Source organism: Solanum dulcamara, chromosome 11, assembly GCF_947179165.1.
Source record: "Solanum dulcamara chromosome 11, daSolDulc1.2, whole genome shotgun sequence".
Taxonomy (NCBI): domain Eukaryota; kingdom Viridiplantae; phylum Streptophyta; class Magnoliopsida; order Solanales; family Solanaceae; genus Solanum; species Solanum dulcamara.
In genome coordinates, this window is record NC_077247.1 from 53,659,273 (window position 1) to 53,672,182 (window position 12,910).

At 40.1% G+C, this 12,910-nt stretch overlaps 1 protein-coding gene across 1 annotated transcript; it reads right to left on the reverse strand.

Annotated features, from left to right (window-relative positions):
* On the reverse strand, positions 1-12,811 carry LOC129872115 (uncharacterized). Its single transcript, XM_055946992.1, has 13 exons — positions 12,630-12,811; positions 12,311-12,469; positions 11,594-11,845; positions 11,371-11,490; positions 11,045-11,125; positions 5,252-5,347; positions 4,661-4,756; positions 3,557-3,610; positions 3,261-3,464; positions 2,525-2,650; positions 2,128-2,193; positions 973-1,272; positions 1-773 (listed from the first exon to the last, which is right to left on the reverse strand). The coding sequence occupies exons 1-13, from the start codon at positions 12,690-12,692 to the stop codon at positions 297-299; spliced, it is 2,094 nt and encodes a 697-aa protein (XP_055802967.1). The 5' UTR covers positions 12,693-12,811; the 3' UTR covers positions 1-296.
* Positions 12,812-12,910: the final 99 nt, after the last annotated feature.

Sequence of the window (12,910 nt, forward strand, 5' to 3'; positions counted from 1 at the left end):
TTGACAGAAAAGCTTACCTTAATCTAACCCCAAATATAGGGCATAGTTTATACGCAACAAGTCTGGAAGTAATATACAACTCAATCCTATAGGAGAATAAGGACAGAAGAAAAAAAGCTCTCTAAAAGTTTACAGCGTTCCAAGTCTTTTTCTCTGCTTACGAGTCCATTTGGCCTAACCGAAGCCCTTCCCCGATGAATGTGACTGAAATCCCATTGAGGTAGATCTTTTTCTGCACGAAGTCAGGGATCTCATGGCTTACGCCACCCTATAAACTCTTCAGTATGTTTCACTTGTCACCATTGACCAGAAGCTGCTCTAGGTTTTCCCTTTGTAGAATTTAGATACTGCGAGACAAAGAGCACTCCCATTACAATTATAAGGCAGCCAACGAGTGTGCTAAAGAAGAGTGCACCAGGTTGCCTAGTTTGAACAAAACCATAAACTCCACTTGAAGTGACAAGGATAAGATCAGTTAATCCATCATTTGAAAAGTCTTCGGACACCAAAGCATGAGTGGGAGGTGCAGGGAGATCAATAGTAGTCAACAGACTCCCTCCAGGAGATAATACTACAGCTTCTTGGTCTCCTGCTGCAAGGATCAATTCTTGACTGTCATGCACACGTAGAGGAAATGCCTTCAGCGTTGGGACTACTTTACCAGCTTCCATCATCCCCGCTGGCGATTGAAGGTTTGACCATGTGGCTCCCGTCAATACCTGCCAATTCCACAGAGCACCATGTCCATGCAAGCCCGGTGAATATGATGTTACCTGAAAAGAGTACGACAAGTAATCAGCAGTCAATTATTGAATAAAAATGAATGTGCCCAAACATCTCAGGGAAGATAAGAAATTAAGTATGTCCTTGGCATGATAACTCATTTCTTTCAGGATTCAAACTACTCACTGTGAAGAAACAATTGTGTGTTCCTGTCAAAACTAAACTCTTTTTCCTCAGTTAAGAGAATACCTCGCCACGATTTGTCAAGAATATAACATCTCCATGGCTTCCCTTACGATGTCGATGGCCATCATTTCTGGGGATGAGAATAGGCGTTGCTACCTCTAGTGAACTTGCATCAAAAGTGTGACCAAATCCTCTGGAAAATTCACCATGCTGGAATAAGTTAAAAGGAGAATGACGACAAATAGAAGCATTGAAAAGCTGTTCTCGCACTGGAACACCAGAGGTGGCAACAGCCCAACAGGGACGCAGCACCTCCATTGATCCACTAACAACAGTCTGTTCAGCACCATTGGCCCCCACAACCTGCAGAAGACCAAAATTAGAGAAGAAAAGAAAGGACATATTTTTGGATTTAGACTAATATGCTTGTTCATGGAAAGTGCTCGTATTAGAATGCTGATTGATTTCTTAGAATAACAGTACTACAGAGGCACCAATTTTTTCCCTTCATCATTCATGTAGAGTCAAAATACCTTACATAGCATTCTAATCTGCTAGTTCTTTGGTCTCTGAAAATATGGGAGAGATTGATTTCTCTCCTAATATTGGTTCTTATCTTTCACTTTCAGTTTTAACATTCAGTTTCCTCAGATATGTATTGCTCACTCATTTTTGTTCTTTTTTGCGATCAAAAATAAAATACACACATCATTCATGAAGACTGATAAGTTCAAGAGAAAAGAGTGCTCTCCAAAATTATCTCATCCTTGGCGCATATTTTATACTCTTCCTCAATAAACCTCTGCTATAAAGCTTATTTCCCCGAGTTCAGTTTTATGCAGTTATTTGGGGTCCCAAGATTTTTTGTTACTTCATCCATCTTATGCTTGTTTTCATCTAGCATTCATCACATGTTTTTCCGGTTTATGGAGCAATCTATTTGCTACTTTATTCTAAGATTCATTATCCATGTTTATTCCCATTTAAGCAAAGGCTCTTATATCAAAGCTAATAGACATTATCCAGTATTCTATATTAAAGCCCAAATGTGATAATCGATACTCGGACAATGTAGTTCATTTCAATCTGAAAAAAAATAAAGTAACTTCAAGACAATGCTTGACAAACATTACCATATTTTCACACCTTGAATTGAAACAATCATTTCAACTGGAAATGGACAAAGAAGAACGTGATACATCACAAGTTGTATGTTACCTGGACATGGTCCAACACTCCATCGCCATTAATATCTGCATGAAGCCCGCCTTCTAGGAGGTGAAGCTGGTGAAATCATGACTTCACATTAGACCATGAGCTAACAGACAAGAAGATGGAGGGTGAAAAGGATCTAGAGTTCCCTCTTAAAGAATCTCCTGGTTTAAGAAAGTGTGGAAAATCTTTTTTCACATGTTAATCATATTTGGCATATTCTATGGAAAAGCAAGATATTGCAGTATGCTTAGCAATTATTAGACAGCTACTATCTGAGATCCCGTTTACTCAGACAATGCAATCAAGAACTTTTATCAACCAGAATGTTGTACATATACACAGCAATACTTGAATCACCATAGTACACGGCGTCAGATATGTGATATGTGGCAGTTCATACCTTGCACACAGTACGTCCAGTTGCTATATGAACAGCTTCAATCCCTTCCTTCTCATGAGCCACGACAACGTTAGGGACCCACCAAAGCTGGGTATAATTGGTAATAGTAGGTATATAGGTCGAAGGCTGCACGAAGAAAAAGCTGAGAATGTGATAATGTGATCGAGTGCTGATATGTTTTGAGGAACGCAGTATAGTCAAAATATTCTCAATTTAACCAATTAAGTCTAGCTTATTATCTATGAATGATTCGAACTTCCAATTAATTGCCAGCGGGAAACAGTTGCTCTATTAGACGGTTCCATAGAAATACAGTTTCCATCACAAAACAGGCACTGTTTCAGTGAGCAATATTGTATAAACTTAGAAAAGATATTACAGTCTAAATGGAGATGAAGATCCGGATTTCATTGTTCATTTCTTGATGCAGTAAAGAAATGAACCACAATAATTTTATGATAACAGAAGCATACATGGAAAGTAGATTACAGATTTTAGAGGGCTAGTAGAAACAGTTTTGTTTCAGAATTTCCTTTCCAGATTTTAGCGCTCTCTCGCTAATCTTTAGCAACCACTACCTGGCCTACAAGTGCTTAATCCAGTTTTTGTATAATCTCGCCTCTACTGACCATCTCTATATGCCAAAAACAATACACAATACAAGACATTCTGGAGAAAAAAAAGGTGAGAGTGAAGAGAACTAAAAAACTGCTAAAAATTAACAGTAAACCATCACCTTTTTGGGCTTTGCCGATTTTGCATAAGTTACTGCCTTTCCAATAACATTTGAGATTCTTTTGGTAGTGTCCTTCCCAGGAGGATGCTTTTCCTCAGGCTTCTGGAAAGGGTAAGTAATGGACTTCCCAGGTACTTTCTTAACCGCCTTCCTTTTGTGTCGCCTGAAGTGTGCCAACTTTAACCTGGTGTCTTCTCGCCGATCCTGGTCCAAAAGAATTTGCCGTATTTATTAACACAACCACCAACATACATCGCAACGACTAGCAGAATGGAACAATAAGATGACATACTCACCCAGTTATGTGGCATAACTCCAAGAATAGATTCTCTAAATTCCCGACATTCGAACTAGTATTGCAAACAATTCAAGTTAGCTTAGAGATGAATATGTTTATAGAGTTGAATAAAACATTGTTCAACAAACAAGGCAGAAATAGTAGGGAAAGATAACATTTGTTGGTCCTTGAAAGTTCTAAGTTCTAACATTCACTTCCACATAACATTGTTGGTCTCATAACTATTCTATAAAAATTGGCTTCACATTGTTAGGTAACTAAGTCCCAACAATCACTTTGATATAACATTGTAGGTCTCACGATTACTCTATGGAACTTGCTTTTTGATGTTGTTAGGTATCTGTTTATTGCTACACTCTCTTAGGGCTCCTTTGTAGCAATCATTTGTTAAATTTTCACCTGTCATGTCACTCTCCTAAAAGACTAAGCTTAGATAATCTGCATAGTTTGTTTTTAAGCACTACAATCTTGAGTAATTTCTCTTCACTGTTATTGTGATTATGAAAACTAAATTTGTAGTGTAAATGCAGATTGTCTTACTTCTACTTTTTTTAAACACAAACTCTAAAATGCCACTTCAAATTTTGATTTATTTCCAATCTCTCCCATTAGGTTCATTACCTAACGCAGTATCATACGCGAATATAATACACACCATGAAATCTCATCTATATAGATACTGGTTCATTCATTCATAAATAGGTAAAAAGTACGGCTCAAAGTAGATCTCTCTTATGAAAGATTCTTTTGGCTATCGACTGCATCAACTTAATATGGAGAAAGAAATAACAAACAGAGTGGCTTCTTCTACAAGGTGACATCCCCATTTGGGGGATTTGGCAACTACATTTATTCATTTAACTTATATAATCAAGATTTTCTTTTATCAAGAAACTATTGTGGTATGATATATCTTATTTTTAAATAAAACAATGAGCTTGCCTAATATCTCACAAAAATTGAAAAAAATATACATTGGATGTCCCCGAAGGGACCCGATCTAGGGACCCGAGGATAGATCTTTTCAAATATAAGCCATAGAGCAAAAAAATTGTCAATAGATGCTCAAGGCATTCAAAATTGAGTTAGTATGTTGCCATACCTCCCCAGGATGACGACTGTTCAAAGCATGAGCATCAAGCTTGTAATTATGTTGTGGAATCAGAAGAGATTCATCAGAAGATGGCGACTGAATGTTCTGTAATATCAGGAGGAAAAAAAAGAAATGGAAGATCATTAATAGATTAAATATCTAAAAGATTTCTCTCAAGTTTAGTCATACCCAAACTGACCAAGTTCACATCACAAACTCTAAGCTAGAAAAAACACTAGTAAGTTCAAGTTGTATCGGCATGTGTAAGATTTTCGCAAATAATTAATCTAGCCAGCTCTGACAAGATATTCAATTCCAAATTGACATTAACTCAATGGTGCCCTTTTTCAACAAATAGCAGACCAGCAATGATGCAATTACAAATTGTAACATTGGTCTATGGTACAGATAACACTAGGATACACATACTTAACGAAATATTAGACCTGAAAGGTATTCTAGAACTAACAGAAAACAACAAGTCACAAAAGATAAATAAGGGACACTACTATATCATCTTTATTCCTTGGGGAAAAAAAAATAACATGAAACAGAAAAGGCTCCTATAATGATTTATGGGAAGGAGAGTTAGTGGGAAACCTCTATCTTCCTGCTCCAACGTAGTTGGCCAGTCCGACCAGCAAGTGCATAAAGTGCAAAATGGCGTAGATCCACAACTCCTGAATTCTCAGACACCTGGATTAAACAAGTACATCAAATTTTAAAACTAAATAAAAAAGACGCCTAGGAATACCTTGTTACCATAAGCATATATAAAAAAAGAAACAAACAAATTCACGAAAAGAAGATAACTATAAAACTGAGTATAACAACCTCTCACAAAGGAACAGATTCTTCATTTTCAGCATTCCCCCAATAAACAAAATCTCCACACACAAAAAAAGGGAATAACAGGCATATTGATTGTAATTTCCCCATCCTCCTTAGTTATGTGGAGGTGCACTAACACATGTGAATCACAACTCATGAGCACTATCATCTTAACAGTCGCATGTTTATAAGTACTTCACAAAGGACCCTGGAAGTCTATTTGGAAGAGTGTGGCACCAACAAAGGTGAAGTGCTTCCAGCCAGGAGAGCCTGTCTGACTCATGAAGCATTACAAAAAAGGGGACTTTGCATTGCTTCAAGGTGCTCATTATGTAAGGAGGCCTTGGAGACGAACAATCACCTTTTTTTCATTGTAGTGTAACAACATAAGTGTGGGCATAATTTATCAATTTGGCTAAGGTGAACTGGTCTATGCCAGAACATACTGGAGACCTTCTACGTTGTTGGATTAGAAGGGAAGAAAGCAAGCGTCAAAAGATATGGTGGAAACAGTACCTGCCTGCATTTGGTGGAACATTTGGAAGGAAAGAAATGAAAAGAATTTTTGAAGGCAAAGAATGTACAATACAGAAGATCAAGAGGAAGGTTATCACTTCTTTATCTTTTTGGTGTAACGAGCAATATATAGAAGAGGAAGTTCAGTTAGTGGACTATATAGGACTTCTGTAATTACTTTCAGTAAGTGTAAATTTTTGGAGGTGGACAAAATACCCTTAATGCTGAGGAATACAAGTTACCAGTTTTAAAAAAAATAAAATAATTCACCAAGGAACTTAATCCAAATCAGTAGAAGTGGCAAAGAATAAGGTCCAAGCTCAGACTTTTTGCACATGGAGAGCTATTAGTATTTCAATGAGAAGCAGGGTTATGTGGACTAGTGAAAGTATCTACAATTTTTTTCTGTGATATTTAATATGACTAAAAAAGGAAATTTACTTCGAAGTTGCAGAAGTACGTACAGGGAAACTACTTTGGCTCCCTTTCAAAAGAGTGCACTGAGCTACTTGCCTATCAACATTACATGCCAGAAATATTTATTTTCCTAAGATTGCTTTCACTTTCGATGTTTCGTTATGAATGGAAATAAATTACACAATCTAACTATTTTTTAAACTCGCCGGAAAACACCGTACTGTGCCTGAACATTCAGAAACCATACTCATTTTAGTATTCCCTTTTCCTTTTCTTTTTTCTTTTTAGTTTTACTCATCATATAGTAGACAACCTTTATATACTTTCTTCTTCTTCCTCCGGCGAACTCATATCGGAAAACGATTTAGTTGACTGAAAACGTTGCGCTCCGTTTACTGTCACTGTGCAACTGCACTGATAGAGGTATAAGAGCTATTAGAGAGAGAAGCAACCACGAGCTGCGACGGCAGCAGCTTCCCATCGACGGCAGCAGCTTCCCATCGACGGCAGCAGCTTCGATAGGCAGCAACGCCTCCGACGACGAGCAACCAGTTCCGCCAAAAATCCCTCCGTCGTCCTCGTCTCCAACACAGCGAGCAACGAGGTTAACAACAATCCCCTTTTCCCCTTTTCCTGTTTATTTTTTCTTTGTTTTGCAGGTGTACAGATCTGTACAACTCCGGCGAGGTTGAAAATCAGTGACCTAGAAGGAGCCAAAAATCCACGCACTGCTGCCAAATCTACTCCAGAAATTCTACCATCGCAAATCAGAGATACAAATCGTGCATCTCTCTCAGATCTGGCCTAGATTTATTGTTTTCGGTGTGAACAGTATTTTCCGGCGTGAACCAGGTTCATTTCGATTGGAGTTGGTACCTCCGATTTTCATATATTTTTTGATCATACACTTATCGTTGCATCTTGCTAACTTTAGACTTGTGAATAATTTACTAGTTCGTGCGTGTTTTCGTGGCTTTGGATAGTGATGGTAGACTAGGGTCATGTTCTCGCTCATGGACGGGGACGAGGGTAAGGAGAGGTAAGTGGGTTAAAGGAGCGTCTAGACTGAGAATAGGTTCTTGGAACATTGGGACGTTAACGGGTAAATCCATAGAACTGGTTAAGATTCTAAAGAAGAGGAAGATTAATATAGCCTGTGTCCAGGAGACAAAATGGGTCGGCTCTAAAGCTAAGGAGGTAGACGGGTATAAGCTTTGGTTTTCTGGTAAATCGAAGTATAGAAATGGGGTAGGCATTTTAATAGACAGTGATTTAAGGGATCAGGTGGTGGAGGTTAGGAGAGTCAATGATAGGATGATGTCGATTAAAATGGTCGTTGAAGGGATCACGTTGAACGTTATTAGTGCTTATGCGCCGCAAGCGGGCTTATGCGAGGAGGATAAGAGGCGCTTTTGGGAGGAGTTGGACGAGTTAGTGGGAGACATACCACCTACTGAGAAGCTTGTCGTAGGAGGGGATTTCAATGGGCACATCGGATCTATTTCGGGAGGGTATGATGATGTGCATGGGGGCTTTGGCTTCGGGGACAGAAATGGAGGAGGAACCGCACTATTGGATTTCGCAAGAGCTTTCGGGTTAGTGATAGCCAACTCGAGTTTTCCAAAGAAGGAGGACCACTTGGTAACCTTCCGTAGTTCAGTGGCTAAAACTCAGATAGATTTTTTACTCCTTAGGAAGGATGATAAGGGTTTGTGCAAAGACTGTAAGGTCATCCCGATCGACAACCTTACAACCCGACATAAGCTCTTAGTGATGGATTTAGGGATAAAGATGACAAGGACGAGGAGGGTCGGGGAAGAACGACCTAGAATCAGATGGGGGAGTTTGACAACGGTTAGTGCCCTTGAGATGGGGGAGAAATTGAAGGATATGGGGGCCTGGGATAGTAGTGGGGATGCGAACGATATGTGGGATAGGACAGCTAGTTTTATTAGGGTTGTAGCAAAGGAAGTGCTAGGAGTCTCGACAGGTAGTCGTAGTCGGCATCGAGGGGACTGGTGGTGGAATGGAGAAGTGCAAGGGAAAGTGGAAGCAAAGAAGGTGGCGTATGTTAAGTTGATGGAGAGCAAGGATGAGGTGGAGAAGTGGACGAATGGAGAACTGTATAAGATAGCGAGGAAGGAGGCGAAGTTGGCGGTTGCAACGGCAAAAATGGCAGCTTTTGAACGTCTTTATGCTGAACTGGAAGAGAAAGGTGGGGAAAGAAAATTATTTAGGCTAGCCAGGGCCCGGGAGAGAAGGGCACGCGATGTAGATCAAGTGAAGTGCATTAAAGACGAAGACGGAAAAGTATTGGCAGAGGAAACCCTTATCAAACAAAGATGGCAGTCATACTTCCATAAACTTTTGAATGACAAAGGGGACAGAGAAATTGTGTTGGGAAATTTAGAACATACAGGAAGGAGTCACGATTTTGGGGGTTGTAGGAGTATCACGGTCGATGAGGTTAAGGATGCTGTTCGTAGGATGCGCTGGGGAAGAGCGACCGGACCTGACGAGATCCCTGAAGAATTTTGGAAGAGTGCGGGCTCGGTAGGTTTGGAATGGCTGACTAGGTTATTTAATGTCATCTTTACGACGGCAATGATGCCCGTAGAATGGAGATCGAGCATCATGATCCCGCTTTACAAAAATAAAGGGGACCGCCAGAGCTGTGACAACTATAGAGGTATTAAGCTTCTAAGCCATACTATGAAAGTGTGGGAAAGAGTGGTAGAGATGAGGGTGAGGAGAGGCGTGTCTATTTCAGAGAACCAGTTCGGATTTATGCCGGGACGTTCAACTACAGAAGCCATCCACCTTATGAGGAGACTAATGGAGCAATATAGGGAGAGGAAGAGAGACTTGCATATGGTGTTCATCGACTTGGAAAAGGCTTACGATAAAGTCCCACGAGAGATACTATGGAGATGTTTGGAGGCTAAAGGTGTACCTGTAGCGTACATAAGGGTGATCAAGGACATGTACGAGGGTGCCAAAACCAGGGTAAGGACAGTAGGAGGGGACTCGGAACACTTCCCAGTTATGATGGGGTTGCATCAAGGATCAGCTCTTAGCCCATTCCTATTTGCTTTGGTGATGGATGGATTGACGCGACAAATTCAAGGCGAGGTGCCATGGTGTATGCTTTTTGCGGACGACATAGTCCTCATCGATGAGACTCGTAGTGGAGTTAACGCTAAACTGGAAGATTGGAGACGCACCTTGGAGTCTAAGGGGTTTAAGCTGAGTAGAACCAAGACAGAGTACCTAGAGTGCAAGTTCAGTGAGACACCTCAAGAGGTTGGCGCGGAAGTTAGGCTAGGGGACCAAGCCATCCAAAAGAGAAGTAGTTTTAAGTACCTTGGTTCTATCATGCAAGACATCGGAGAGATCGACGAGGATGTCACACACCGTATTGGGGCAGGATGGATGAAATGGAGGCTTGCCTCCGGTGTGTTATGTGACAAGAAGGTGCCACCACAACTTAAGGGCAAGTTCTACAAAGTGGTTGTTAGACCAGCTATGTTATATGGGGCAGAGTGTTGGCCAGTTAAGGTCTCCCACGTGCAAAAGATGAAGGTTGCCGAGATGAGAATGTTGAGATGGATGTGTGGGCATACCAGGAGTGACAGGATTAGAAATGAGGCTATTCGAGAAAAGGTAGGAGTGGCCTCGGTAGAAGACAAGATGCGGGAAACGCGACTGAGATGGTTTGGACATGTGAAGAGGAGAGTCCCAGAGGCACCAGTGCGGAGATGTGAGAGGCTGGCCATGGATGGTTTCAGAAGAGGTAGGGGTAGGCCGAAGAAATATTGGGGAGAGGTGATCAGACAGGACATGGCGCATTTACGACTTACCGAGGACATGACCCTGGATAGGAGGGTGTGGAGGACACACATTAGGGTAGAGGGCTAGTACATATTGGTTTTATTCTCCCTTATTCGTAGGCGTATTAACGCACTATGATTTCTTGTACTCTGCTGTATGTTATTTATGGTATTTATGTTATTATCCAATAATAATATGTACTGTTTTTTGTGCTTTGATTATACTATTGTTTGAACCGTTTTCGTTATCTACTTATTTACTCTAATATTCTTGTCTGACCTTGTTCTGTGTTTTTATTGAGCCGAGGGTCTTTCGGAAACAGCCGTCCTACATTGGTAGGAGTCAGGTCTGCGTACACTCTACCCTCCCCAGACCCCACGATGTGGGATTTCACTGGGTTGTTGTTGTTGTATATTTAATATGACTAAGAAAGATAACTACTTTTCTTATTTGATCAGACCAGAAATATTTAAGGGTGAAACCGGAAATACGAAAGAGAGAGTTATTTTACAGGCTTAGATGACAAGAACTGATATAAGTCATTTTCAAGTCAGACTCCTTGAGTGAAAGCCACAACACTAAGTTTTTTGTTTTATATCTTTTCTCGACCTCAATATGCAAGTGAAAAGCACATGTATTCTGCGTTCTATTTCTTTGTTTCCCAAATAACAACATGATTGATACAATGATATTATGTTTCTGTGATAGTTTGGGAACAAAATAAAACACGGCTATATAAAATAGTGACTGTATGATGAGCAAGAAGAAATGTGTATAGCAAACAGCATGAATGTTTACCTCCTTCTCAGCAGCACTTCTTCTATGCTGCTCTGCACTTTTCTCACCCATTACAATCTCTTCAAATGGATCAATATGCATCTGAAAAGGGAAAATATGTAATTTAAGAGAAATTTAGCTCCAGAAGTTTTACTTGCTCAAAGAAAAACTACAAAAGGGGTAAGAGACTAGCTAACAAATGCTACATGTGTCATTGAATCATATGAAGTTTTATTTCCTTCTGAGATTTTTTACTTTGTAAATACTACCATAAGTTGTATTTGAAATGATATTCTTACAGGGTTGATCACTTCTAGAAAACATATAGGGTAATTACAATTACATACATGAGGCTGCATTTCCATCCGTCCGCCAACAATCACCAAGCCTGAATCTCCGTGCTTTACAGTATAATTACTTATGGAAATTGCTATCTCCCTGTGATGAGCATTATGTGGAAAATCCTCCTGTACGAATTAACCAGGAAGAACGAATGGAACGTCAGTTTATCACAAAGTATATCAAAGGTCTCTGTAAGTCAAAATGTGAGAATCTCCATGCATAAAGCACCTGCAAGTTGACCTCCCATAGCTTTTTGAGATTGTGATCGAAACACATCACAGACCAACCTGAGGTAACAACAACTAGGACCTGTTTCCGAGGCTCCCTGTGATTATAGTTCCTATCTATCACACCAGTGGCCATCGCCACTGCTCGTCTTCCTGAGACAATACGAATTTTGTCAGGCAAGAGTGACACCTCCGCAAGCAAACGTGCTTCACTGAAACCTTCATCGACACGCCTAGAATGTGGTTCCAAAACCTAGCCAATACCCATATACCATATGATAAGAAACCAAACGACAGACAAGAAATTTTTCAGCAAAAAGAGTAGATTAAATGCTGCTCCGACATTGTTAAGTCTAGTATACGGTCCAGGCACAAAGAATAAATCAAAGACCTAATGCATGGCAGATTAACACTAATGCATTGGTGCAGTCGCACCCACGGATATTTCCCGAGGGGCAGGGTACAAGAACCTCTACTCTCCTAGTTCCTTCTATTCAAATGTCAGCAGTACTCTTCTATATCATATAAGTGGAAAAGTAGGTAGCCGCAAAGCCTAGTAGGTTTCAACTCGGCCTTTCTATCTTATTAACCAAACCAAATCGTCTATGTATTATATGTATAGGTATTAGGTAAGTCAATGCACTAGTCGGAACCCACCCACTGACAGTAAATCCTTAATCCGTATCTGATCCAAAATGATTGTAATGTAGAAAATTACCTGAATTTTGGCATCATGAGTGGCGACAAGGACCTCTTTCTTTCCATCACCGTTGAGATCGGCAACAATTGGGGGAGGGAGACGCTCAGCCTCGTATTTGATGGGATACTCTTCGAAAAGATGATACCATGCCTCCCTGAACGATAAATCACCTTCGTGCTGGTATTAACCACCAATTGACAATAAAATCAGTTTAAAGTACGATTTTTTCAATTAGGAAAAGTTCTATCAAAGACGTTGGGGTTTTTGAAGATCGGTAATTTTTCTAGCAGTATGAGAATGGGGTTGAATAGAGAAATAAGGATAAGAAAAGAATTACCTGAAGAGAAAAGAAAATAGCGAAAGCAGAAAGCATCAGAATAGCTAAATCGCGTTTCCTCATCTTCTTGTTCTTGCTTATCAACGAACGACTCACAGAGTCGGAAGGAGTGTTCTAGCGTTCTAAGCTTCAATGGAGAACAGAGTTATAACGTTTGACTACGGGTTGATTATTTTTTTCGGGCCAACCCGTTCCTACATTCTGGCCCAGTAAAACTGGGTTGAAAAATTATGATCTTACTACTACCTCACAAACGTGACAACATAGTTATAACTATCACA

Excerpts from the sequence above, each read along its gene's own strand:
- LOC129872115 (XM_055946992.1), bottom strand. The coding sequence starts at position 12,692 with ATGAGGAAACGCGATTTAGCTATTCTGATGCTTTCTGCTTTCGCTATT. Across the intron at positions 11,846-12,310 it reads CTCATGATGCCAAAATTCAG|GTTTTGGAACCACATTCTAG; the intron begins GTAATTTTCTAC and ends GGTATTGGCTAG. Across the intron at positions 11,491-11,593 it reads TATGGGAGGTCAACTTGCAG|GAGGATTTTCCACATAATGC; the intron begins GTGCTTTATGCA and ends TAATTCGTACAG.